Source organism: Mastigoproctus giganteus, chromosome 7 (genome assembly GCF_048544385.1).
Source record: "Mastigoproctus giganteus isolate SK-2022 chromosome 7, ASM4854438v1, whole genome shotgun sequence".
NCBI classification, from domain to species: domain Eukaryota; kingdom Metazoa; phylum Arthropoda; class Arachnida; order Uropygi; family Thelyphonidae; genus Mastigoproctus; species Mastigoproctus giganteus.
In genome coordinates, this window is record NC_143581.1 from 219203825 (window position 1) to 219231615 (window position 27791).

The 27791-nt window shown below is 35.9% G+C and overlaps 1 protein-coding gene across 1 annotated transcript in view; it reads left to right on the forward strand.

The window, feature by feature from the left end:
• Positions 1-27791, forward strand: part of LOC150083695 (tubby-related protein 4-like) — a 148430-nt gene that overhangs the window by 57341 nt on the left and 63298 nt on the right. The window contains exons 3-6 of the mRNA XM_090378571.1: positions 9812-9961; positions 11030-11042; positions 13276-13383; positions 16266-16411. Coding sequence (XP_090234697.1) covers positions 9812-9961; positions 11030-11042; positions 13276-13383; positions 16266-16411 — 417 coding nt within the window. The remainder of the gene's footprint in view (positions 1-9811; positions 9962-11029; positions 11043-13275; positions 13384-16265; positions 16412-27791) is intronic.

Here is a 27791-nt window from a genome sequence, read left to right on the forward strand (position 1 = left end):
GAATGGTCACCCACATGATTTTTAGCAATACAATTCGAACACGCAGCCTCTTTGTTAATGTCTTTGCAATTTTTATATGTATGGCCTTTCCCAGCACAGTGGCTGCATATAGTATCTCGTTGTCTACATGTTTTGGTAGTATGCCCAAAACCCTGACGATTGTAACATACAGTCACAAGATAGAAATCGTTTCACCTGTATGACATAAATCCAACAAACAAGCACTGCTGTTGCATTAGAAACATTCTAATTCTTTGTGAAACCTCCAAAATCCAGTTATTCCCAGAATTACTCCTGTTTTTATTTATGAAGTGAACAGTGACCTCAGCAACCACCTTCTCTTTTGTCAGTCCCAAATGCAAAAGATTTTTCTCAAACGTGCCACGTAGAAGATCATCCTTCTGAACTTCCTTACTAACATCATACACAATTAACTTCATTCCAGGTCTTTTGGGAAATACAAAAGCTAATCCAAGCCGTGTCAATTGTTTGCACTTTTTTATTTCTTTTATGTCTTTTTTAGTTTGCGTCTCTAAAACAATGCCACGATCAAATACTTTTCTTACCTTCCATCTCCTGATCCCTCTCAACAAGTTTCTCATTTCCTTATCTACAGCAATTTGGACATCTTCACTATTTTTAAGTACAGAGTCATCATTAGCTTGAATTATAATAAAACATGCTCATCATTATATGATCTAGCTGCTTCATCGTCTGAGGAACTCACTTTCAAGTCAACGTCCTTTGCAACAGAAGTCACATCACTCTTACTATAAAGTTTCAAATTTTTGTCAGTTATCCGTATCTTGCCTATAATTCTGAGCAGATTCATGCATACATTGTATCTGTTCCTTAAATTTCTCATTCTGTATTCCAAGTTCCAAAACCATGGCTTCAAGAAGATCCCATCTAGCCCTGATTGATACCACTTTCCTTGGCAAAAAGAAAATCTTCCAAATCTTTGTGTAATTTAAATGTTACTTCTGTAAAGCTATGAGTATTATCACTACCTGCGCAAGGCAGTTTCTCTCCCCAGAAGAAGTCATGTTTTTGGACAGCAGGATTAAAATTCATATTTTTGTTCCTAATTTCTTTTGAACATGATGACAAGATACTCGCTTCAGTGTTGTTCCCTATCTCAATTTTAACTGAAGAATTTTCATTTTTCTCAGCCAAATCCATATTCAGATACACTGTTAATGGTTACCTGTTGTGTATCTTGTTATTAATAAAAATAAAAAATAAATAAATAAAATAAAATATCACTCTGAACATTTTTCTTAACTTTACGTAATTCCTTATCCCAATCATTTTTAAGTGCATTGATCTTGACTTTCCTCTTATTATTTTGTCTTAAAACAGGAGACCTACTGCACGATGAACACAGTGATCCAACTGAACTTTCTTCCCCACCGTAGCATATCTGCCTTTGACAACGTGTTTTGATGGAATATTCAGATCTACTTGGTGTCAAAAGTGCAATGTCCTTATCTCTATTATCCTCACTATCCAATTCTGCTAACATGATAGCATTACCCGAGAGAACCTCCTCCCATTCCAACATCTCACCTACACCTCCGGAGATAGAGGCCTCAGAAGATTCTTTGCTTTGACTCAAGTGACAGTTTAGCTTGAGATATACTTGTATCCTGAAATTCTAGCTTACACGAAGAATTCCAATTCTTCTTTAATTTATGTTTGAAATTTGCAGACTTAGTGGTCTCTATACCAACAGTGAGATTAGACTCCTTAGCACCACTTTCAAGGTTCGTAGAACCTCCAATCTCTTTCAGTTCAACGCCACAATTTTTTTAACATGTGAGATCAGCCCTGTGTGTATCTGACTCCATTTGATAAACAATTTTTTTTTATTATTATTATTATGAGAGGACACTTATAACCATATACCAGCCTTCTTCCTTTGTTAAAAATGGCTGTATAGGCCTTTACTATATAATTCAAAAATTCTTTAAAATTATATATCTTTTCCGATAAGAAGATATTTTGTTCCAAACTTAGATGAAACTAATCAGCCCGATATACCCTTCCACCTATCTTAAGCCCCCATTCATCCATACCTTACAGATTTTAAAATCTTACTCTTCAAATTTTGAAGTATTAGCACTATGCTAAAGCATAGGCAGCTGGAACTGACAGTTATTAGAACAGAGAATGCTCTCAGTGCCAAAACAGACTTATCGTAAATCTAGCTTGAATATTACCTTTCCTTGATTAGAAATCGTCAAACTTAGTAGACCTTATCAGAATATATTCGTGTATCACAAGAGTATTTAAAGTAAGCACTTTAAAACCATATTTGTAAACATTTTTTAACAAGAGCACATATAATAGCAACTATCACAGCTAACCACCATCGTTGAATCAATCCATCCATACATACAGTAGTTGTAACAATTCACATACGAATTTAGTTTGAATATTTCTTTGTGTGATCATGCGATTACATTCTGAAAATTTTTTCAGAATGTAATTGTCATAAGGCCTTTGCCTTATGACAGTAAAACTCAAATTGCATGTGTCAATCTGTATTATCTTCCTGAATTACATTGAACAATTAAGGTGTATTGAGTTTTCACTCTATATTCTTTAAAATTCTAAGAACACTCAATAGACTCATCCTCATTTCTCAAGATTGCTGCCTTTGACTTTTCAGTTGTTTTGAGATCCCCTTCATAGGTATCTCTAACAGCCTGGGCATTTTTAACATTTCTTTACATCCAACATTTGACTTTTACATTTTCATACTTCCAAAAACTACTTTAAATATTTTTTATTTAATCAAATGTCAGTTGTTTTTTTCTCCATTGTGATCAGTTACTGGTTTATTCAAAAAAACATTAGCATATTAAGATCATGTCATAGCTGTAAAATGCAAACATTTCTATACAAATTCATTGTGGTATCTAAGATGCAGAGCAATTTAAAATGATTATACATAATTTTGAATAACCCTGTGTACAATTTTTTTAATCTCTCTGCAGTTGCAGAGGATAAAAAAGTTACTCCAATGTTTTTAAACCTTTCCAGTTCCAAATTTAGCATTTTATATCAAAATGTTGCTGCCTTTCAAATACAATATCAGGTTTTATAGTCAGCAGCAATATGATCTTTTATATGCAGTTATGGTAGTATGAATCAGAGCTGTAATGCTCAATATGTTTTACGTTGATATTAATATTTGTAAAATAACAAGAGGAGTTAGCATTAGCATTAGCATTAGCATTAGTAGAGGCATATGATGCAAGAAAGCAAGCTTATTCAGCATCAGCCAAAAAAAAAAAAAAAAAAACCCTCTCCCATTTCACCCCTCCGTTCGTTCGAAATACCTGTCCAGTTGAGCTTTAAATTTGTTTAGGCTATCAACTTCAAATTTGACCTCAATATAGTACGTAGAACACTTCCGTATGATACTCTCCAGAAATTAAAACGAAAAACTTACATTAGAGCAAAAAATAATTAAAAACCAATTTAACACAATTAAAAATCAATTTAGCGCAATTAAAAATATTAAAAAGAATCTAATGAAAATATACAAAACGATTTTCCTTCCTGAAGCTGACAATGCTTTTTGACTGTATGTCGTGATCATAAGAATGAAAATTACCGAATGGGGTTGAACATGAAACTTAAATAGTGATTATTTGTCTTCGTACATGCGTGTAAAAGTCCACACATCGGAGATAAAATATGGCCGACAAACATTAACAGAATTATCGTGTAATTTAATTTCTATGGTTTCTGCAATTAATAGTTGCGTATAATTATTGGACATTAAGTATTTTGGCCTCATTAAATAAAAAAGTATGTTTTTCATTAATGGCATGAAAGGCTAATTCTGACGCTGCTGAATGAGAAGCACGAACTGAGGCTTCATGTTGATTTACACGAATATTCAGAGAAAAACGCGTTGAACCTTGTTAAGACGAGTCGCAATCACCGCAAGAAATGTTGTATACCAGGTCATTAATTTGTGTTGCAAATGCAGAAAGAACTGAGCGATTGTTCAGTATAGTGTGTAATTTCCATATTGGCCTGGCCACAATTTTAAATTCGGTATCTTTAAAGAATCTATTAAGCTGTTTGTGCCACTGTTCAACATATGGGACAGAAATAAAGTATTTTTTGATATTACTATTGTTGGTTGGTGTAGTATTTTGTATCCTATCTTTAGCATGTACCCTAATTCAGTTTATTGTGGCAAGGGGATAACCCCTGTTTAAGAACCTGCTAGTTAATATTTGTATTTCTGAGCCCAAAGCAGGTTCCGTTGTTGAATATTTATAGGCATTTAGAAATTGATTAAAGATAATCGATCTTTTGTAGGTGAACGAGTGATAGCTATTATAACGTAGAAGCATACCGGTGTTTGTAGGTTTACGATAGATGCTAAATTGGATCTTATTCGAGTCCCGAGTAAGTGTGAAATTTAGAAAGTTTAATGACTTTGTATCCGTATCCTCCCATTCCAATGTAAATTTGAGTTTAGAATGAATATTATTAAACGAATGTAAAATGTCTTGGATAGTACTACTATCAGTAATAACTAGAACGTCGTCTAAATACCTCTCATAGTATGTGATACGGGGTTGAAAAGTTATGTGCTCAATCGTTGAGAGATAGATCTCTGACATTAAGCCACTGAAGGCTCAAACTCATTGGTAATCCAAAAATTTGTTTGTACACCTTGTCTCGAAAGGTGATATAGTTGGCCTCAACTAACAGTTTAATTAAGTGAAAAATTTCTCTAATAGGTAGCTTCGTATAATTAATCGGTATCGAGTTTTTATTTAACATATCCCAAATAATAACGTATCTCAAATATAGTTGAGACCAACTATATCACCTTTCGGGACAAGGTGTACAAACAAATTTTGTTTGTACTATATCACCTTTTGAGACAAGGTGTACAAACAAAACACCCTGTACGCACGAATATGTTTTATTTTATGTGAAAACATCCCTGGCTTGGATGAGGTTAAAGGGGTTTAGTATGAAAAGAATTCAAACACATTTAACATTTTAAAGCATTTATTTTTTTTCGTCAGTTTCATGAATTTGAGGTTGCAATACATGTTCAATAGGTAATTTACTTACAATGGGTTTGTGATAGCTAAAATATGATACATGCGCTTGAGATTGCAAAGAGATTGTAAATGTCTTTGAAGCACAGCATCAATTATAGTTCATGATTAGTAGTCAATACTGATCTAGAAGTATTAACATTAGTCCAAATTTATTTTCTAAGAAATCAGTCAGAGGTTTGGATTGAGTATCTGCAAAATTAATGTTGAAATCTCCACTAAGTATCATTGGTATTCGGTTGCATTTCTTATGAGAAAATTGTTGTAGCAATGCAGCTCCTTCAATCATGTAAGGAAGTAAACTGAAATGGATGAATTCAATGATGTGTTTGATCTTTTGGTTAGGTAAAATGTAAATGAATTCTATTGTTTGATCATCAGGAAGAAGGCATTCAGATGCACAAATGTCTCCAGCAGGTCTAGCACTCACAGATTTGCCAACAGTTTGTCGATAAATCACTTCCATATGAGAAGTAACAACATGAGTATGATTTTCTCTCTTATGATAAACTTCTGCACCACCAGCTTGTTGATCTTCTCGTTTGAATTGAATGACACAATTGAAGTTAGGTATTGATTACTTCTTCTTTGTTATTTAGCCACATTTCAGAAAGTAGAAGTAAATTGGATTGTTGCACAACTGCTTCAGTGAGATCATCACTGTGAGCATGTAAACTTTGACAATTTAATGTTAGAATGGAAAGATTTTGTTGTTTACTGATGAACTCGTATAAAGCATCTTGCATGGTAAATAGAGGATTACTCGACAACCTGGTCATTTCAGCTTGAAGGGCAAGAGTGGATGTAGCATTTCTCGGTCCATGATAAAATTTCTTTTCTCCATTTGCAGCAATAATGTAAAGATCATTGATATCAGTAACTTGACATAATGCCGACCGGGCTAGCCAGGTGGGTAAAGTGCCTGCCTGGCAACCCAAAGGTCGCGGGTTCGAATCCCACCTTGGGCTTGGATCAAAGTACTGCAAAAACCTTGGGAGGTGCATTATGGCCACAGAAGCCGATGCGACAACAACTACCAAAAAAAAAAAAAAAAAAACTCTACATAATGCAACATAAACTAGTTGTTGTTTGTGACATTTCTTGTATTCATAAATTATGGAATCGAAAGTACCTCTCTGAGATTTATGGATGGTAATGGCACAAGCCGGTATTAGGGAAAAATTATTTTGTTTAGCCGAGATCATTCTGTTGTTATTCATCAAAACACTCGTACTTCTTCTTGTGATTGATACGTCTTCTAAATTGATTTCGCTAGCCGTAGCAAACCGATGAGCCTTTGCTCTAGCAGGTCCCTCAAAGTTGGAGCTGGTTGTTGCAGTATACTCTGTCTAGCCAGTTCAGGAATCAATTGAAAATCCTCATGTAATTCACTTGAACTTAAATCTTCTGGAAGTTCTTGAATATAATTTTGTGATCTCAGCTGTCCAGCTTCTTGATGAGAAGTCAATGTAGAAGGTTGATGTTGATCAAAATCTTGAGAAGCAGATTTTATTAAACTCTGCATTTTTTTTTCATTCTTTTGTTGACATGGGAATATTCTTCGGTGACTTTGAAGCTTTTATTCTTGCATATGTCTCTCAATTTTCGTCAACTGGAGTTTTAATCATCTTCAAAATACTTTTATAGGTATTTTTACAATTCAATAGTTAGCAAAATCCATTTGTAGACTAGTATGATGTCATAACCAAAAACTACTGCAAGAAGTTATTGTTTGTTGAAGTGATTGTTTTATTGTTGCATTCTTGAATGAAAGTCATTCAGATTTTAAGCAATGAAATGGTCTTGTGTGAAAGAATATTCTTTAGTAAAATCTGCAGATTTTATTATTAAAGTCTGCAGATTTTATTATTAAAGTCTGCATTTTTTTCGTTCTCCATATTTTTGAACTCGTTCCTTTTCGACACAAAGAGACTTTTTCGGTGGCTTCGAAAAGCTTTTATTCTTGCATATTATTTTTGTTTAATATTACTACCCACTGCTTACTCTACCAAATCAATGTTAGTGACTGAGTTAGCATCATTAGCACCATTTAGGAAGTGATGCCATGTGTGTCATTTAAAATCTAACAGTCACCTAACAGGAAGTGATGTAATTTGCATCATTTAAAATCTAAGCGGTCAGCTTTCTTTGTTACCAATCAATTGCATCATTTCTGTCAGAAGAAAATTTTGTTACCAATCGATTTTACTCTAATGCTGCCATAGATGTTTTCACATCAAAAAAAGTTTTAAGTAACTTAAACCCAAATTACATGGCACCCCTGGAATGTTGTTGCAGCACCCTCGTGTTCTGTGGCCCCCGGTTGAAAACCACTGATCTATCTGTTTAGCCAGAGTGGACTTGCTCCATTCATGTTTTAACTGCTTTATACTCAGTAGAAATTGTTTATTAGTTTAAATATTTCATGTTTCTTGTGAGAATGTGTATTTTTTTCTTAATTATAAACTACTGTGTCTATTTTAAGACATGGCTAGTGCCAACCATAGTTTCTGCAGGCTTCAGAAATACATTCACTTTACTTTGTAAGCAAGGATAAAAATTTCTGCACTTTCAGACCATCATTATTTTTCTGAATATGGGTTCTTGAAAAATAATATCTTTTGTTCATGCATATGTTGCTGGCATGTGGATCTGTTCCTCTACATTCCTTCAAGCTTGTGTGAATTTGAAAAGAATAGATGCCAACAAGGATTCATTCAATATGATTTAAATGTCTGGTTGTAAAAGATGTTCTGGAAATCCATATAATTTTCTTTCTGATGAAGCATGCTCTCATTTGTCTGATGTATAAAGAGTAAAACATGCAAAACTTACTGTAGTGTACAGTGGCTGTGGTTAGAAAATGTTTATTTTGCATGGTATTCTGTATCCATGTTTTTTTTTTTTAGTAGTTTATAACTTCTTTCTGTTCTGTATGTGTTACAGAGGTATAGTTTTTATTGTGCTGATAATGATAATGTATTTAATTTTCATATTGGCCAAATAATTTATTCATAAGTTGTGCTTAACACATACTCATCACTAGAAAAAATTTTAATGGAATTTGCCAAACATTGTGTTTTTTTTTTTTTTTGTTTTGTGAAATTATTATTGTAGGGTATTTTGTGGATTGATTTACATTACAGTTGATTAGTATATTTAACGTGTTAAATTTTATGATAGTTCAAAGGTTGTGATAACCACTAGCAGGAATTGATAGTTTACAATTATTGTCACCAATGCAAGGTATATCTTAAGTTTCTGAAACACTTTTGCTAAGGTTCTTGTTGCTCCTTTGCTTTTTCACTTTAAATATTGCAATATTCTGAACAACTAACATCCACCTTCAGCATTGTATGAACTGTAATTGGGTTTAGGTATGATTTGGAAATTTTAAGTTTGTAACCTTGATATGAATAGAATTGTGCACATGGGTGATATAGTTCTCTTGCTTAGGCCAGCTGTTTATGAGGCCTAATCAGAAAACATGGTTTTCTGATTAGGCCTCATAAACAGCTGGTGGTACACATAAACATAAAGCATTATAAAGTACTCATAGAGCATTATAACTGGCAGCCAATACAAGATCCTCTTGCTGTGAGAATTGAACAAGTATTCTAAATTTATACCCAATATACAGAAGCTCTGTTTGATCAAATCAAAATGAGCCTCTTCAGACAGTAATGTTATGATATTTTTATTGATTATCTTAAAAGATGTTTGATGTTGGTTGACAGTAGTGAAATCTGTTTCCATTGTCTACAGTTTAAGTGGACAGTTGTATTTTATATGGAAATAACTGGCCATTCTGGTACAAAAACTTCTGACATATATCTATCTAACATATTTTTATGCTGAAAAGTGTTTTGACAATTATAGGACTTTATTACACTGTAGCTTTTATTGCTGAATTTGTTTTCAGTATTTGATTTGGAAACTGATGGTAATAATTTTTCTTTATACACTTTCTTCACTCAAACCCATAAGTACTAGCAAGCTGCTTCAGCAGCTTCCCTGATGCTGTTGCACTGCACAAGTTGCACTGATGTGCATTATGTTCACACTAGCATGGCCTTTGGTTCCCTATCCCCAAGAGGAGTTGGAGCAGCCCATGAGAGCCCTTATGAGTTTGAGATCCCTGCTGTAATTTTTGGTTATATTTATTACCTTATTTACAAGTATAATTCGTTAATTTGTAATTCTGAATGAACTTACAATTTTTGTCTATATTTTTCCATTAAATTCTTTCGTTATATCCGTTGGAAACATACCCCCTCCCCTTTTGTTTTATAATAGTACAATTGAGGTTGTCACAGACATTCTCCAGCCAAATCCTCTGCTTGCACCTTCACGATGGTGGGACTGTAAGTAATCCTGGGTATAACCTCCATGCACAAGTTCACAACCCATTTGTGAACCAACGTAAGCAGGGGTCGAGGTGTGGCATCCACACCACATGGAGGAATGCCACTCCCCCCCCCTATGGAAGAAAATTACATTCTGACTCATGTTGGTCTGGCTTATGATGCATTTCCAAGAGGGCATTAGATATGGAATGGGGGAGATTACCAGTATTTTTTTACTTTGAGCTCTGTATTTTTCTTGTATTTTATAATATTAAAATACTGTATTTTTTCTTGTTTTTTGTGATGTTAAATATTACCTAATACTTATAGCCTGATTTACTTAATGAATTATTATTACTGTAGGTATTATTTGGCACCACCAGAGGTCATGTCCTTGTTATTGACGTCCATGGATCCATCGTAGCCCAAGTCAGTATCCAGGAAAATGTGTCCATTACAGCCATGGCTTGGTCTTGTGAAAAATTCAAGATGGAGGAGACTGATGAGGAGGGAGTTGATGCCGTCCATCAGCAAGAAAGTAATGATGTTTTAGAAGTTAATTCTATCTTGTGATTTTGAGTTACTGAAATAGCTGGAATTATTTTACCACTAAATTAACTTGTGTGCATGTTGGGATTTTTGTGATTTCTTCCACATTTAGTATGATTCTTTTAATGCACTTCTATATTCTATACCATTTTATAAGTTTTATTATGGAAAAGTTATAGAGTAGAAGTCTTCTGTAATTGATAGCTGAGAAAATTACAGATGGCTGTTTATTAGAAAAACTTTCAAGCATAAAGGCAAATAAGGCTCCCTTGAGAGAGAGAGAGGCCATGAGGGAGTTATTGATCAACTGAGGTTAATTATGAGAGCATCTTTGGACTCGGGAGAGGTTTCTATTGATATGGTAAACTGAAGGTCACACAACATGGTTTTGTTAAGGGTAAATCATGAATAATTAACTTAGTAAACTGTTTTGACAGAGTTATTCATGAGCTGGATGTAGAGAACAATTTTGAGATATAGTTTATTTGGATTTTTGAAAAGCATTTGACTCAGTCCCTCCCTCAAGAGAGGTTACTGTATAAACTGAAACATGTTGGGATAATTGGAAAGATTCTAAGATGGATTGCTGGGTGACTGCAGGATAGAAGATTGGATATTAATGGATATTCTCCAGATTGGTGTAACATCAGGAGTGGGGTTTCCTTCAAGGTTCGATTCTTGGTCCACTGTTGTTTCTGATTTTCATAAACGACATCGACAAAGGGATAGAAGGTATGTTGTCAAAATTTGCAGGCAATGTAAAGATTGGTAGAGTTGTTAATGATCAGTGTCAAGCAGTGCTCCTTCAGGATGACTTGAACAGATTTTCAAAATGGTCAGAAAAGTGGTAGCTATGTTTTAATTGGCAAAATGCAAGGTCTTACACTTTGGGAATAGCAACCCCAAAATAAATTATACACTTAGTGGGACTGAATTAAAAACAGTAGAGGAAGAAAGGAATCTGGGAGTTATGATACAGGCAGATATGAAGTTTTCTGAACAGTGTAAACAGGTAGCCAGTGAAGTGTAAAGCCTGTGGTGTCCTGTTGATGATTTATCGAACCATTAAGATTATTACTATATGCAGGCAGCCATTACTATTATTACTATAAACAGTAGAGGAAGAAAGGAATCTGGGAGTTATGATACGGGCAGATATGAAGTTTTCTCAGCAGTATAAACAGGCAGCCAGTAAAGCCCATGGTGTCCTATTGATGATTTATCAAACCATTAAGATTATTACTATTAGGCAGGCAGCCATTACTCTTATTACTATAAACAGACAGCCAGGAAAGCCCACGGTGTCCTATCGATGATTTATCAAACTACTAAGGTTATTACTAGGTTTAATGCCACTCATATACCACGTGAAATTAATAATATAGAATTAAGGTGACAAAACGTCACCTTAATGTATAGTAGTGTAGGTGAATAGCTTAATAAACTATATTATTAATTTCATGTGGTATGTGATAAGTATTAAATATAGTAATAATTTTAATGGAAAACAACCACGTAACGTCCTTCCCCAACTGTATTAGATATAGCGGACATTATACTGTAGAAATAGGGAGGTCGTAATCCCACTGTATAAGGCAATTGTAAGACCACATTTGGAATACTATGTTTAAGTATGGAAACCTCATCTGAAAAGAGATATTGAGCTTCTTTAAAGGATCCAAAGACAGGCAACTTGTATGGTGAGATCGGCAAAAGGGTGATATGGGGAAAGACTCCGATTATGTGGGCTACAGAGATTGCCAACCAAGCACCTTAGAGGGGACCTGATTGAGGTTTATAAGGCTCTGTGAGGGGTTAGTAAAATGATTGAAGGCAGAATAATTTTCACTGTTATAAAGAATTCTAAAACTAAGGGCCATAAATTCAAATTACAAGGGAAGAAGTTTAGACTAGATTGTAGGAAGTTTTCTTTTATCCAGTGAGTCATTGATTGCTGGAAGAAGTTACCTTTATAAGTAGTTGAGGCTGACGGTTTGAATAAATTCAATGGTCAACCAACTGGGTAGTTACCCATGTGAGGAGGGAAGCACATAATTTGTATTTTCATGTAGACTTTTTTCCCCCTTTTTTTTTTTTTTTTTTTTTGGCCAGTGCAACAAAAGCCTGTAGCTTCCTTGCACTAAATGGTTACTATTAGTATTAAAATCTGAAAAAGAATAACATGCATTAACATAGCCAAATTAATGGTTTAAGAAAATAAATGCTGAGAAAAAAGCAGAAATTAAGAACATATGTTGTACCTTCAGTTATCTCAGTTTATTGTATTGCTTTTCCACTATGTATTAATGGAACATTTTGAATACCAGCTTTTATGTTAATGCTTTATATTTTTTAAGACATGTTTTGTATATATTGATTAATTGTTATTTGTGCAACTCAGGGTCCATCTGCAGTTCAGCAACTACTCTGAATTTCTTCATAAATTCTCCTAATGAAATGAATGGAAGAAGGAAGAAGAAAAAGAAGTTACTGTTCCATCCTATACAAAATTAATAATGTGTCCTTTAGTAATTTGTGTACAATGAGCTCAAAATGGCATGCATTTTTCTCCATATCACATAGATTTTTTGTCAAAAGTCACACATGTTTTTGAATGAAATATTCAAAAATGATATTGCATTTGTTATTATTATAAGTTGGAACACACTGTTTACTGTTGCTCGCCAAGTGTGATCGTAGAAAATCTTCCAGAAGTGCTGGAAATACATAGCTCAGGATGATATTAGTGTATAGTGGGCCACTAAGAAATGACATTCTCTGTGCTGTTTTAGTTCACACAGAACAATCCAAGTAAAATTCTCTCTCTTTTTTTTTTAAATGCATTTGTAAGACTGGTAGTACAGTATAGCAGCAAGATGCTATGTCAATGAACCTGTCATTTTGCTGTAGCATTATTGTAAAAAAATGAAGAAGTAGTATTGCAAATTTTTTTAAGGCATGTTGTGTATATTTTAGGATGAAACATGGAAACAAAGATAAACCATTAGCTTCACATAATGTTTGCATTTAACAGTTGCTAAAATGCAATGTCTCTGCATTTTGCCATTCCAGTGATTTTATTTTGAGCTGAGAAGCCATGGAGATGATTGCTGTTTTTGCTTATCTAAGTATAAGGTAATAGATAAGCAAAAAAATAATAATAATAAATATATTTAATTAAGTTTCTCTCTCTCTCATTTTCCACTCACTCACTTACTCCTTTTTAAAAAGTTAAAAAGTACATATATATATAAAATAAGTTACATTTTCCTTTACAGATGATGCCAAGCCCTCCGTCCTGGCTGTTTGTTTTCAGAATGGCTTAATCTATTTAATGAAGAACTATGATGATATTGCTCCTATAATAATTCATACTAAGTTGAAAGGTTGGTATGGTTCTTTTTGGGAAAGGTTGTTTAATTACAAATATAATAAAAATATGCTGTTAAGCTGATTTAATAGTACGTTGTGACCTTAATAGTACTTAAAACTTTTTAATAATTTTGTGTATTACTAGAAAGTTCAGTGTTTTAGCATTTTTTAAATTTACATACAAGCAAACAATGTTTGTTTGTTTCCATCTAATACCCTTCCCATCTATACTGATGACAGGAAATGATTCCTTACTGTTTTTTTTTTTTTTTTTTTGGCGCCTCCGTAGCCAGGTGGGCAGATGCAGCAGTGTGTAGCACAAGCGTCTTGATTAGACCGGGGTTCGAGCCCATGAGTCACCAAATATGGAGGATGCGGAAAGGTCAGGGAATGACCACCGCATAACCCTGGAGCAATATGGCCTTAGTTGCTAATGCTCCTAAAAATCAAATAACAACAACATTTTTTTTTTTTTTCAGTTAGCTCTCAGATAAAATTAATAATAAATTTTGAAGTGAATTGGTATAAAATATGAATGCCTCCATTTTCTTTAAAAATCAGAAAACCTGTAACAGCCAGGCTACCATCTTTTCATTAAATTTCCAATACTTGAACTAAGTGTTGCATAGATCATCATTAAGCATACTTTTTTTTTTTTCTGTCTTCAGGAAACAGAAAAAACGAATTTATGAAATATCCTTTCATTTATGAAATTTAAACCTACACATTTTAATGCTGATCCAAAATGTAAATGATTACTGAAATCTGAATGTTTGATTTCCAGAGTATTCAATTATCTGCCTGATAACTCCATTGATACAATTCACAAAGGTCACTATTGACAAATACTTGCTCTGTTTTTACCTACACATGTATATAGGCACAATTACTGTCAGTGGCAAGTGATCATAGTGTCCTGAAGTGGATAATGACAAATGATATTTTGGTATGCAAGATTTTAGTTTTAATTTCAAGAAAGGGAATTATTGTGAACTAAGGAGCTTTTTCGACTCTCTTAATTGGGAGCAAAATATACAAGAAGGAAAATACAATTGAGTTATGAGAAACTTTTAAGGCATCCTTCATTGAGCCACAAGTGCATTCATTCTATTTAGGAAGGCCTTTAGGTACTGATAATATAACCCAATCATATTAAAGGGAACAGTAAAGGAGTGCATCAAACAATTATGTTTAATCATGGAGTTATTTTTGGATTCTGGCAAAATTCTTGAATTGGAGAAGTTGGCACAAGGAGATTGGCTAGATGCTGGTAAGAAGATTGCCACTTTTTTGCCAGTCCATAAAGGGGGGTGTTAAGGATGAAGGATTATCTATAGACCAGTCAGTTTGATCTTGGTGGCACAGGACATGAAGTCTATAAGTCTATAGTCAAGGTTGCATTATAGGATCTTCAGAGGTATAATATTCTAAATGGATAACAACATGCATTACATAAGAGCTGGATTTAAGAAAAAATTTTGACAAGGGCACACTAGTCCAGGTGGCCGGAAGGCAGTTGCTGCTGGGTCCAACAGCAAATTTAGTTCATCAACTAACGACCATGACATGATAAGTGATTCAGATGGGGCCAATACCTTCCAGTCTGGTGGGGAATTTTGACATTATATGCTTAGACTTTAGCAAAGCTTTTGACACCCTTCCATATGGGAGATAGTTGTACAAACTGGAGAGTATTAGGATTATGGGCAAGATCCTAAGGGGGATTGAGAGATATTGAATAGGCAGGACACATAGGTTTATTATAAGTTGTTGCTTGTCAGAGTGGGCTAGGGTTATAAGTGGGGTCTCTCAAAGTTCAGCACTGGGGTCAAACTTCTTGTCTGAATTTCTTGAATGATATAGACAAGGGAATAAAGGATATGATGATGAAACTTGCAGGTGATAGGAAGGTCAGGAGAGTGATTAACAATGCAAGTCAGGCTGAGCTGCTTCAGAATGATTTGGACAGGTTTCATGGATGGTATGAGAAATGGCAGTTACATTTTAATGCTGCCAGATGTAAAATTCTAGATTTGGGAAATAATGACCTGAAAATAACTTATATACTGTTGGGGGGGGAGGGGTCTGGATGGTGTAAATGAAGGGGAAAGATTTTGGTGTTATGATACAATCAAATATATGAATGTTGCCATGCAATGCAGGCAAGTGCCCAGAAAGGTGCATGCTATTTATCAATGATTTACTATATGATTTACTTTTATGTCTAAGGAGAGGAAGTTAGAGCCCTGAAATACAAATCAGTGGTGAGACTGCATTTAGAATATAGTGTTCAGGACTGGAGGCTGCATCTAAAGAATTATATTGAACGTCTTGAAATGATCCAAAAATGGACGACTTGTCAGTTGAGAATAGCAAAGGGATATCCATATGAAGAGAGACTATGAAGATGTGGGTTATGAAGTTTGAAAACTAGGCCTCTTGTGAGAGAGATACATCTGATTGAGGTATATAAGGCACTGTGTCCCATTTCATTTTCCATTGAAATGGGATACAAAAACGAGGTGACATAAATACAGACTATTTAAGAAAAATTAATAGAATGGACTTGAGGAAAGTTTGATTGGTCAGTCTTGTCAGTGGAATAAATTTCACATCCTAGTGGTTATAGTTGACAATCTTGTGTAATTTAAGGGGCAGCTGGCTTGGTACCTTCTGATGGTGGGAAAGAATATGATAATAATTATAGAGATGTTTTTTCAGTATTTTTTATTTTGCTTTATAAATTTCTTCGCATATTTTTACAAAGATGCAAAGAAATTAGAATTTGAAAATATATAAAATTCTGATTTCCTTTCATCTTTTTAGCTTTATTACTAAATAAATAGAATTCTAATTCTTGTTTTATTCATAAAGAGTTTTATTTTTAAACATATAGGGATAAAAGTGGAATGGTCAAACAGTGGAGAGTTGTTAGCTGTTGCAGGAGTTACGGCTGAGTCTTCTTCGAATTGCAACAACAAAATTCACTTCTACACCGAGTTTGGAACTTTGTGTTTTGTGGTCACAATACCTTTCACCCAGGTGTGTAACATATTTATATATTTTATCTTTGAATATTTAAAGAAAATATAAAAAATGAATATATAACGAGACTGTTCAAGTGAATGTAAACACTTTTTCATTATTGAAGATGCAATTATCAGTACAGTATAATGTGCAAGTAGGGTGTGTGCAGTGAAATGTTTAGTACACCCCTGTGAGGTGCACATGATAGATTGTCCAAATGAGCAAAGTGTGCTGTAATTCATTTCTGACTTCAGAACAAGTTCTTTATGAAGATTGTTGACTGAAGGAATCAACAGTTCACAAGTCCTTGAGGCTGAAAAAGACATTCTCTCAGAACCAGTCAGAAATAGTATGAGAAATGGCAGAAGGTCCAAACTCTGCTTGCTGCCTGGGAGTTTAAAATGCTGATGAAACTGATGTTCGGGTGACACTCAAGTCAAGTGGACCTAATTTCAGCAAACTCCAGTTGGTTTTTGATAGTTAAATTCTGTCTGCTTGCACCTTCATGATGGTGAGACTGTTAGTAACCCTGTGTATAACCCCCTTGTGCAAATCCTGAAATATGGCACCTAGCATACTGGAGGTGACTACCCATGTGCAAACTAACGTAAGCAGGGGCTGAGGTGCTGCACCCACACCACATGGAGGAATGCTGCCTCAGTGTTATCAGGCAGTACTAGTATTTAGTATTAGTAATGGCCGCATGGTGCAAGAAAGCCTATGGCTTATGCTGCACCAGCCAAAAAAAAAAAAAAAAAAAAATCCGAACAAAACAATGATAAAAACAAAAAAAAAATAAATAAATAAAATAAATAACTAAATAATAATAATTAATAAATAAAAAAAATAATAAAAAAAATAAAAAATAAATAAAAAGGAAATTAAACCTATCATCCTATGCGCTTCCCTTACCCGAAAGTACTATCCAGATGACCTTTGAATTTCCCCAAACTGTCGGCCTCTACCACCCATGAAGGCAACTTATTCCAGTAATTTATAACTCGCTGGCTAAAATAAAACTTCCTGCAGTCCAATCTAAACATTTCCCCCAGTAACTTGAATTTATGTCCCCTAGTTCTAGCATCATTTATAATCTTGAAAATTTTGTCCTCATTCATTTTACTGATGCCTCTCAGAGCCTTAAACACCTCAATCAAATCTCCTCTAAGGTGTCTAGTTTCCAAACTCTGCAACCCACATATTCGAAGTCTTTCTTCATAAGGACGCCCTTTTGCCGATCTCACCAGGCGAGTTACCCTTCTTTGCACCTTTTCAAGAAGCTCGATGTCTTTCTTTAGGTGCGGTCTCCATACTTGAACACAGTATTCCAAGTGTGGTCTAACATAAGCCTTATATAATGGGATTATCACGTCCCTATCTCTACTTGCAAAAGTTCGATAGATCATCGATAGGACACCATGGGCCTTCCTTGCAACCTGTTTACAATGCTCAGAGAATTTCATGTCTGACCGTATCGTAACACCCAAGTCCCTTTCCTCCAGTACTGGGTTTAGTTGAACTCCACCAAGTGAATAAGTTATTTTGGAATTACTGTTTCCCAGGTGTAATACCTTACACTTTGTTGGATTAAAGCACAGCTGCCATTTTTCTGACCATTCCTGAAGTCTATCTAGGTCTCTCTGAAGAAGCTCAGCTTGACAGTGATCATTAACTACTCTACCAATTTTAATATCATCTGCAAATTTAGACATCACGCCCTCTATCCCTTCATCAATGTCGTTTATGAAAATTAAAAACAACAGTGGTCCTAATACTGATCCTTGGGGAACCCCACTTCTTACATCAACCCAATCTGAGGAATAGCCATTTATCACAACCCTCTGCCTCCTGCCCTGAAGCCATCCTTCTATCCATCTAAGGATTTTCCCAGTGATTCCAACCTGTTCCAGCTTATAAAGCAACCGCTCATGTGGGACTGAGTCAAAAGCTTTGCTGAAATCTAAATAAACAATGTCGAAATTATTCCCTAAATCCAGCTCGTGAGTGACCCTTTCGAAATAATGAACCAGATTTGTTAAACATGATTTTCCCTTTACAAAACCATGCTGAGTATCCTTGAGAATTTCAATTCGATCCAAATGATCCTGAATTCCACCCTTGATCATTGCCTCCATGATTTTCCCTACTACTGAAGTCAGACTGACAGGTCGATAATTTCCAACTTCACTTTTAGAGCCACCCTTATGTATGGGAGCTACATTTGCACTTTTCCAATCCAAGGGAATCTCCCCAGAGTCTAGTGATGTTCGCATAATTAGCCTCAATGGTTCAATGCACTCACTTGCCGCCTCTCTTAAGATTATAGGGTATATTCCATCAACTCCAGGAGCCTTACCGGCCTGTAGGCTTGAAAGTTTTTTCATTAAATAATCTTGCGAAATTTCAATATCATTAATTACATTTTTTTAACTTCGCTCCCACAATTTCCCATTGCCACAAAAGGCTTTTCATTTGTAAATATCGATGCAAAATAACTGTTGAGTTCATCTGCAACGGCAGCTGGTGTATTTATTACTATCCCCTTTCCCTTACGTAAAGGTCCGATCTGGTTTGTCCTGCTCTTCTTGGCATTTATATATGTGAAGAATTCTTTATCCCCCCTCTTTGCTCTGTTTGCTAGTGATTTCTCATAAACTGCCTTTGCCTGTCGAACCTTTTCTGTGGCTCTATTACACATCACCTTGTAGCTGTTATAGGCTTCAGTACTTTTTATTGCTCTGTAACCTTTCCATTCCACCTTTTTCTGCTCAAGTAATGCGGCAACTTCACTATTCATCCAACTTGGAACCCTTCTCGTGGAGTATTTTTTTAATGGTATATATGCATTCAAGGCATCTGTGATTAATGTTTTAAAAGCGTACCACAGTTCAATTGTATTCATTTTCTGCGCGATATCTACCCAGTTAATAGAGGCCATGTAGTACCTTAAGGCATTGTAATTTCCTTTTCTGAAATTAAAACCCATTCCTTTGCCTTTTACTTCTGCTACCTCTCTCGTCATCATCCACCGTGGAACTCCGTGATCACTTTCTGCTACTGGTTCCTCTACTGTCAGCCCTGTTATGTCATCTGATTCATGTGTGATGATGAGGTCTAGGATATCTTTTCTTTAGTACTTTCCCTGACATGTTGATACAAATAACAGTCATCTAGTTGATTTAAAAATTTTGTTCCCCATGTCGAGTTTCCTTCCCATTTACTCCAATCAATTAGAGGCAAATTGAAATCACCCATAATAAGGCATTGACGCTTACTTGCCCATTCCATTTGCATGTAGAAGCTTTTGTCATAATCTTCACAATCACCAGGTCTGTAGATTACTCCTACTCGCATTATACCTTTGTTTCCAACTATCTCACACCATACAGACTCTATACTAGCATGTGAAATGTCTGAATCCGGGAAAGCTACCCCACCACCCCTTCTATCTAACCTATCCTTCCTAAATACATTATACAAGCCGTACTGAAACTCATCATCCCCAATTTCCGGGTGGCACCACGTCTCTGTAAGCCCTATTATGTTAGCGTTACTTGTTTTAACCAGCAGTTCGAATTCGCTCATTTTATTGACGACACTTCTAATGTTACTGTATAAACAATTAAGATTTACTGTTCTTGTATATTTAACAACTCTAACACAACCCTTGAAGTTTTTTAGGCTCTCTTCCCTGATATTAGCTACCCGCTCACGTGAAATGGCTTTGCCCCCAGAACATCTAGATAATACGTCCAGTTGGGGTAACAGATAAGAACTCTTAAGGTATGTGCAAGAGTTACATTGACCAATATTATCAGATAAACGCATGTCAGTATTGCCCACATCCCCCCTAACTAGCAGTTTCCCTGAACCTTTAAGGTATCCTCAATAATACTGGCAAAAACTTTTGCACCACCTTTGTTTAAGTGTATCCCGTCTCTACAAAACAATAGGATTGTTTTACATCTCCCATCTCTACAAAACAATAGGATTGTTTTACATCTCCCGTCTCTACAAAACAATAGGATTGATGCTAAGTGGTAGATAACTCTCATTACTTGGTGCAATACCATCACTTTGCTTATTGGAGGCTTGAAGTGGTGGAACACATGTTTAGTCTCCAGAGGAAATCTCCAGCAATCACCCCATCTCTTCCAGCATATGGTATGATTGATATCTTTGAGGTTATGATAGATCACATTAGTTGTCTGACGGCACAGGGGGGTTTCCCCCATCTCTGCATGATGGATTACGGTGAGATCTAATCTTCCTTACATTTTAAGGGTACAGCTTTAAAGCAGTGTTTGCAGGTCAGCTACTAGACAGTCCACCAGACCAATCCTATTAGTAACTCTTTAGGAGGCTTCTGGATCAGCTAGTGTATAATCTCACTGCTTCTACTCTGCCAGATAGTGATGGAGGGAGTCTGAGTAGTGTGTTTGCAGAGGGCATTATTGAGGCAATGTTATGTCAAGGAGCTGGTTATATTCTTACCATGTGAATGCCATATCCAAAAATTTTGTTACGTCATACAGTGTCTTCGCCACCACCTTTTCTTACTTCTGAATACACCATGGATTGTCAAAATAGTAGAACAAATTTATTTGCAAAAAAGATCTTAACACTTCCTTGTTCATTTCACAAATATATTTGGTCTCAGTTCTAATCTCAGTGATGTCCTTTTCCACCTACAGTCTGCCAAACACAATGTACTTTTTCTGACAGAATCCCAGTTGTTGGTTGATTCAACCACTGCTCATCTCAATTGTCTGAATTATTCGCTATATGATTCCTTTCACTTCAAAGGTGGTGCTTGTGCATATGTCCATTCTAATATTCCCTGTCAGAGACTTAATAATTTTGAATCTCTTCTTTTTGTTCCTCTCTGGCTTAAAATCTCTGTACCACATTCTGTTAAATTCATCTGTTACCTCTTATTGTTTTTCCAACTCCACTAATAACTTGGAACTCTTTGACTTCCTTTCTTTGAAACTTGACTTTCTCCAGTCCAACTTTCCTAATAGTAAGGTAATTTTCCTTGGTGATTTTAACGTTCACAACTCCAGCTGGCTTCTGTTTTCTAGTTACACAGATCCAGTTGGTCGAGATGCCGAGGCTTTTGCAATTACTAATGACCTTGCACAGATTATTCATTTACCTACCATAATACCAGACAATCCTAACCACACAGCCAACATGCTTGATATTTTTATCACACACAACCCTTCTGTGTAAACGGTCGAGGTGAGTGGTCCTCTAGGCATCTCAGGTCACAGTTTGGTAATGGCTTTTCTCCACTGGAACCTTTCTCTCATGGCCATTCTCAACCTCGTGTTGTTTGTCATCACAAGAATGTAAAATGGGATGATCTGCCAGATTTCTTTTCTTCTTTTCCTTAGTTCGATTACTATTTCAAATCTTCTGATGTCAGTGTTTGCTCAGATTGTGTCAGTGGAATTATTCTTGTAGGGATGAAATCCTTTATTGCACACTCCACCTTAAAATCTCATCCTTTTTTCTAAACCTTGGTTTTCCAATAAATGTGTTAAGGCTGTTCAAGAGAAGAATGTTGCATATCGTAATTGGCTTGTTTTCAGTTTTATTTTCTGCCTACACCAAAGCTCGCAACAATTGTAAAGCAGTTGCAAACTAGATTTTGAACAGGCTAAGAGTAGAAAACTTGTTTCTTGTCCAAAAATGTAGTTGAGCATTTTGGTTTTTTGCAAAAGCTATTGGCTGCAATTTTTGCCCATTTCTATTCCCACCTCTATCAAAGCCAGATGGTTTTATTGCCACTTCAGACAAAGATAAAGCTGACCTGCTAGCATCCTATTTTTCTTCCAACTCGTATATTGATGACCTTGGTAAACTACCTCTCACCATTCCCAGTACACTTCATTCAATGCATTCAGTGGTCTTTCATCAAAAGGATGTGGCGCCTCTGTAGCCAGGTGGGAAGGAGCAGCGGTGCGTAGCACGCGTTTCTTGATTAGACCGGGGTTCGAGCCCATCACCACCAAATACAGAGGATGCAGAATGGTCAAGGGAATGACCATCGCATATTCCCGGAGCAATATTGCCTTAGTTGCTAATGCTCCTAAAAAAAAAAAAAAAAAGGATGTCAGAAGGATTTTGAACAATCATAATTCTAAGAAAGCTCCATGTCATAATGGTAATCCTCCTCTTGTTCTTAAAACCTGTGCTCCTGAGCTTGTTCCTGTTCTGTGTCACCTTTTCACACTCTCTTATTCCACTGGTGTTTTTTTTCTTCTACTTGGAAATTTGCGGACATCCAGTGAGTTCCTAAAAAGGGTGACAAATCCCTCCCATCCAGTTATTGCACTATTGCACTTACTTCTGCTCTTTCTAAAGTAATGGAGAAATCAATTAACCGCCAAATCTTAACCTTTCTAGAAACTTTTCATCTCATCATGTTTTCCAGTATGGATTCCATCAGTGTCGATCCACTGGTGATGTTCTGGCTTATGTTAGCTATCTGTGGACAAATCCAGTGGGAAAATTTTGGTGAAGCTCAAGCAGTTGCTCTTGACATTTCAAAGGCTTTTGATTGTGTTTGGCATAAAGGTCTTCTAAATAAGCTTCCATCTTATGGTTTGCCAACTGTTTTTTGTAATTGGGTATCCAGTTTTCTCTCTGATTGCTCACTACGGGTGATGGTAGATGGCTCTCTCTTTTCTAACTTCTCCACTAATGCTGGTGTTCCCCAAGGTTCACTTTTTTCTCCCACTCTTTTTCTCTTGTATAATAATGACCTTCTTCCATTTATCAGAAATCTTATCCATAGTTTTGCTGATGATAGCACATTGCATTCCACCTTCCAATTTGAGAAACCTTGCTCTGCACAAATAGCTTCATCTTTTCAAATATCCACTACCAATTCCGTTAATGCTGATTTCCAGATAATTCTACAGTGGGGCAAAGATAACTTAGTTGATATCAATCCTTCTAAAACTCAGTCCTGTCTTATATCTCACAAATAGGATTCTTCTGCTCCTATGTTTATCTTTGATGACACTCTGGTTTCTAGGCAAGGTCATATTGGGGATTACCCTGGCATCTAATCTCTCTTGGCATAAACATATTACAAATATTGCTTCCTGTGCATCTAAAAAAATTTGACTTGGTGCATTATAGCCTTAGATGCTAATGTGCCATAAAACTCTAAAACAAACAAACAAACAAGCATCTAAAAAACTGGCTTTCTCTTTCACTCTCAGCATTACTTTTCTTCCAAACAGCTGTTCACTCTGTACAAATCGCAAAACTGCCCTACCATGGATCCCACATCTAGGGTGGTGCCCCCAAAGCCTCTCTCAGGATTCTAGATTCCATTCAAAAGAGGGCAGTTAGGTTAATTAATAGAGTCTCTCTACTCTCTGTCTCATAGGCAGTCTGCTTCTGTTGCATGCCTTTTCTATAGATACTTCCATGGGCACTGTTCTTCTGAATTGGCTTCTATAATTCTCCTACTCTCTTCTAAAGCAGTCTGGACATGTGCTGCATCCAGTCAACATCCTTTTACTATCTAACTTCAAACTCGCAGAACCAACTTTTCTTCTTCCTCATTTATTTATTCAACTGCCGTTTTCTGGAACAACCTTCCTTCATACATATTTCCTGAAAATTACAATCTGCAGAAGTTCAAGTCTAATGTCAACAACTTTTTTCATCCTCTCAACCTTCAATCCATGCATGGTACTAAGTACTATAGGTTCTAATACCTGTCGTGTTTGGAGTTTTAAAAAAAAAAGTGCTTCAAGAAGTACAAAGAATACAAAGATGGTTGCCAGTCCAGCATGGAATGCCATAAGTTTGACTAGCACAACGTGCCATTAATGATCAAACAGTTGTGAAATTTAGAGACTTATCATAGGAAAATTACTGAGTAGCACATAAGATAATGAAAGTGGTGAATGTTAGTGTGGTGTCATGTACATCATGATGCACAACTACTTATATTATTAGAAGGTATGTGTATGTATGTGTACGTGCAACACAAATGTCCAAATGTGTTGTAGATGATTAGAGGAATGTATGCGTGGATCTGTACTTTCAATATCTTATGCATTAGCAGTAGGAAGAGCTAGTTTTCTTCAGTGAAACAGTGGTGCTTTTCATCACCGCTAGTCTTTGGTGGTGGTAGTGGAGATAATGTGCACCATTGGTGATCACCAGTGGAGCTTACTATCTAATATTATACTCCTTACTACTCATAAAGCTTGCTCTTCTACAATTTTTTGTACACCCACTTAATACTAGAAGTGACTTAATACTAGATGGTGGAAAGTCTATGGTAAGGATGGATATAGGTTTTAGAGACAATTAAAAATTTTTTTTTTTATTTGCTGATACAGCAAATCTGATTTCTTTGCATATTTTGACCTTTATTGCTAAATAAATTAAATTCTTGTTGTATTGATAGATTTACTGATTAAATTTGTTGTTCATGTACAGTGATAAAAGTGGAATAGTCAAACTGTGGAGTTATGTTATATAAATAGTTTTAAATAAAAACAGTAAAAGCTCTGTATTTGCAACTTTCATATTCACAGTTTTGATTATTTGTGGAAATTTCTTTTGTATATCTATTTTGCAATAACAAGATAAAATTTTAACTAACATATAGGTTAGTCCAAAGGCATCATTTTAATGTAGCCATCTACCAAAGTAGTTAAATTAATTAATTAAATTGGCATTGTTTTGGTTATATCTCATATTATGAATGCCTTCACAACGAGTTGCCATAGTATTGTACTACCTGGAATAAGTAACACTTCACCAGTAGAGAAGACTACTGTTATTTATTCTCAGCGGATACCACCACCCAGATGGCACCATTTCAAAGCTTGTTGGCTTCTCTTCGGTGGGTAGGCAGGTACCCTGGTGTTGCAATAGTGACAATCCAGTCATGAAGTATAACTTCACAATATGAGAGATGCCTGATGATGTGCAGTGATATCACTGTATCACAACTATATCTACAACTGTCTTTACTCAATTTGAATTTATACCCCTCAGGTGCATAATCTGAGCAAAAGGAAGAATCCCATCAGCATTGATGTTCCACTCACTAATCTCGTTGCCCTTCTCTGTATTCATTTCAGCAGCTCTACATCTTTCCTAAAATCAGGCCTCCGGATTTGTATGCAGTACCCAAGGTGTGGCCTGACCATGCCTTATACACGGGGATAATCAACTCTTTATCCCTTCTAGCAAAATTCCTATATATCATCGACATGACCCCATGAGCTACTCTTGCAGCCTTTTTGCAGTGCTCAGAAAACTTCATATCTGACTGCACAATTACCCCCGGGTCTTTTTCCTTCTCCACTACCCTGAGCTTAGTACTGCACAGTTGGTATGTTACTCTGGGGTTACTGCTACCCATATGCAGCACTTTGAATTTGTCAATGTTCAGTTGCCACCTCTCTTTTCCAGATCCCGTTGCAGCAGTGTACTTTCCTTGCTGTCATTAACAACCCTACCTTCCTTTGTATTGTTTGCAAACTTGGACATTAAGCCTGATATACCTTCACCAATATCATTGATAAATACAGAAAATAACAATGGGCCCAACACTGAACCCTGGGGGACAGCACTAATAACATTAGTCTACAAAGAACAGTGTCCATTGATTACCACTCTCTGTCTTCTCCCACCCAACCATCCCTATATCCATTGTAGCAATGCCCTTAATGCCATACTGCTCAAATTTGTACCATAGTCTTCCATGTGTAAGTATCAAAAGCTTTCCTAAAATCAAAGTATATGATATCAAAATTATTTTTTGCATCCAGTGCCTTTGTGACCCCGTCATAGTATCCAATCAAATTTGTCAGACAAAACTTTCCCTTAATAAACCCATGCTGTGTCTGAACTAAACTGCAATTTTGTCTAGATGATCCTGCGGTGCTTCTTTAACCAGTGACTCCATTATTTTCCCTGGGGAACAAATTAAACTAACAGGTCTGTAATTACTCATGTCACCCTTTGATTCCCCTTTGTGAATTGGGGATATATTTGCACATCTCCAGTCTGTGGGGTACACCCCCCCTGAGTCCAAGGATTCTCTCATAATCATGGCTAAGGGCCTTCTTTAATATAACTGGAGTGATCCAATCCACCCTAGGTACCTTTCTTTTGTCTAACTTCAACAATTTTTTCTCCACTTTGCTCTCAGTTATTACAAAATCATTTATCTCCCATCAAGTTTGATAAGCTTCTGGCCCCCACTTTCCCACAGAATTCCAATTGTGTGAATGTAGATGCAAAATACTCATTCAGTTTGTCAGGTACCTGAGCAGAATCATCAACAGTTAAACCATTGATATAAAGTGGATCAAACTGATTCGTCCCCTTTCTTCTAGAGTTTTCATAAGTAAAGAAGTCTTTTTACTGTTTTTCTTTGCATCCTTTGTCAAATATTTCTCGTAATCTGGCTTCACTTGCCTAACCTCCTTTGTGACTTGATTATAGACTAGGTTTTATCTACCATAGGTTTCTGTGTTCTCCTGATAATTTATATGCATCCCATGTATTTTTCTTCTCTGCCACGAATCTCATTAGTTCATCTGACATCCATTTAGGCCAAAACCTTAAACAGCATTTCTTGGTTGGTATGAAAAGCCTAGTAGCTTCCAAGATTAATTCCTTGAATGCTTGCCATTTAGAATTTGCTGTTGGTAATGTCATCAGTTGGTCCCATTGTATAGAATTTATAAACTGTCTGAGACTGCTGTAGTCACTGTTATGAAAGCAATAACCCTTCCCTTTAACCCTGATGGTAATTGCATCTTTGAGTAAATCCCACATCAGTACACTGTGATCCCTGCCACCTAATGGTTCCTTTATCTGCAGATATTTAATGCATGAATAATCACTGCTGATAATCAGATGTAGAGTATTACTCCCTCTGGTTGCATCTTGAACATGCTGCTTTTGAAAACAGGCATCTAATAAATTCCCAAAGCCTGGCTAGTATGCGAGTGAACAACCCACAAGTTCCAGTCAATATCTGGGAAGTTAAAATCTTGCATTATAAGACAATATGATTCCCTGGCCCATTCTGTTTCTCTGTTTCTCTGTATAGTTGTTTGTTGTACTAATCAGAGTCATTAGGCCTATAACACACTTGTACTCTCAATTTTGCTTTCCTAGTGCTTGTCACACCAAACTGACTCAACATTGCACTGTTCATCCATGTCAACTGGATGCACTTCCTTAGATTTTATGTGTTTCTTTACTAACAGCATAACCCCTCCTCGCTTCCTATCCTGTCTATGCTTTCTGTACATATTGTACTCACCAAATTCCAATTCTGCATTCCTTATATCTGTGTGATACCACATCTCTGATATACCACCAATATCTGTTT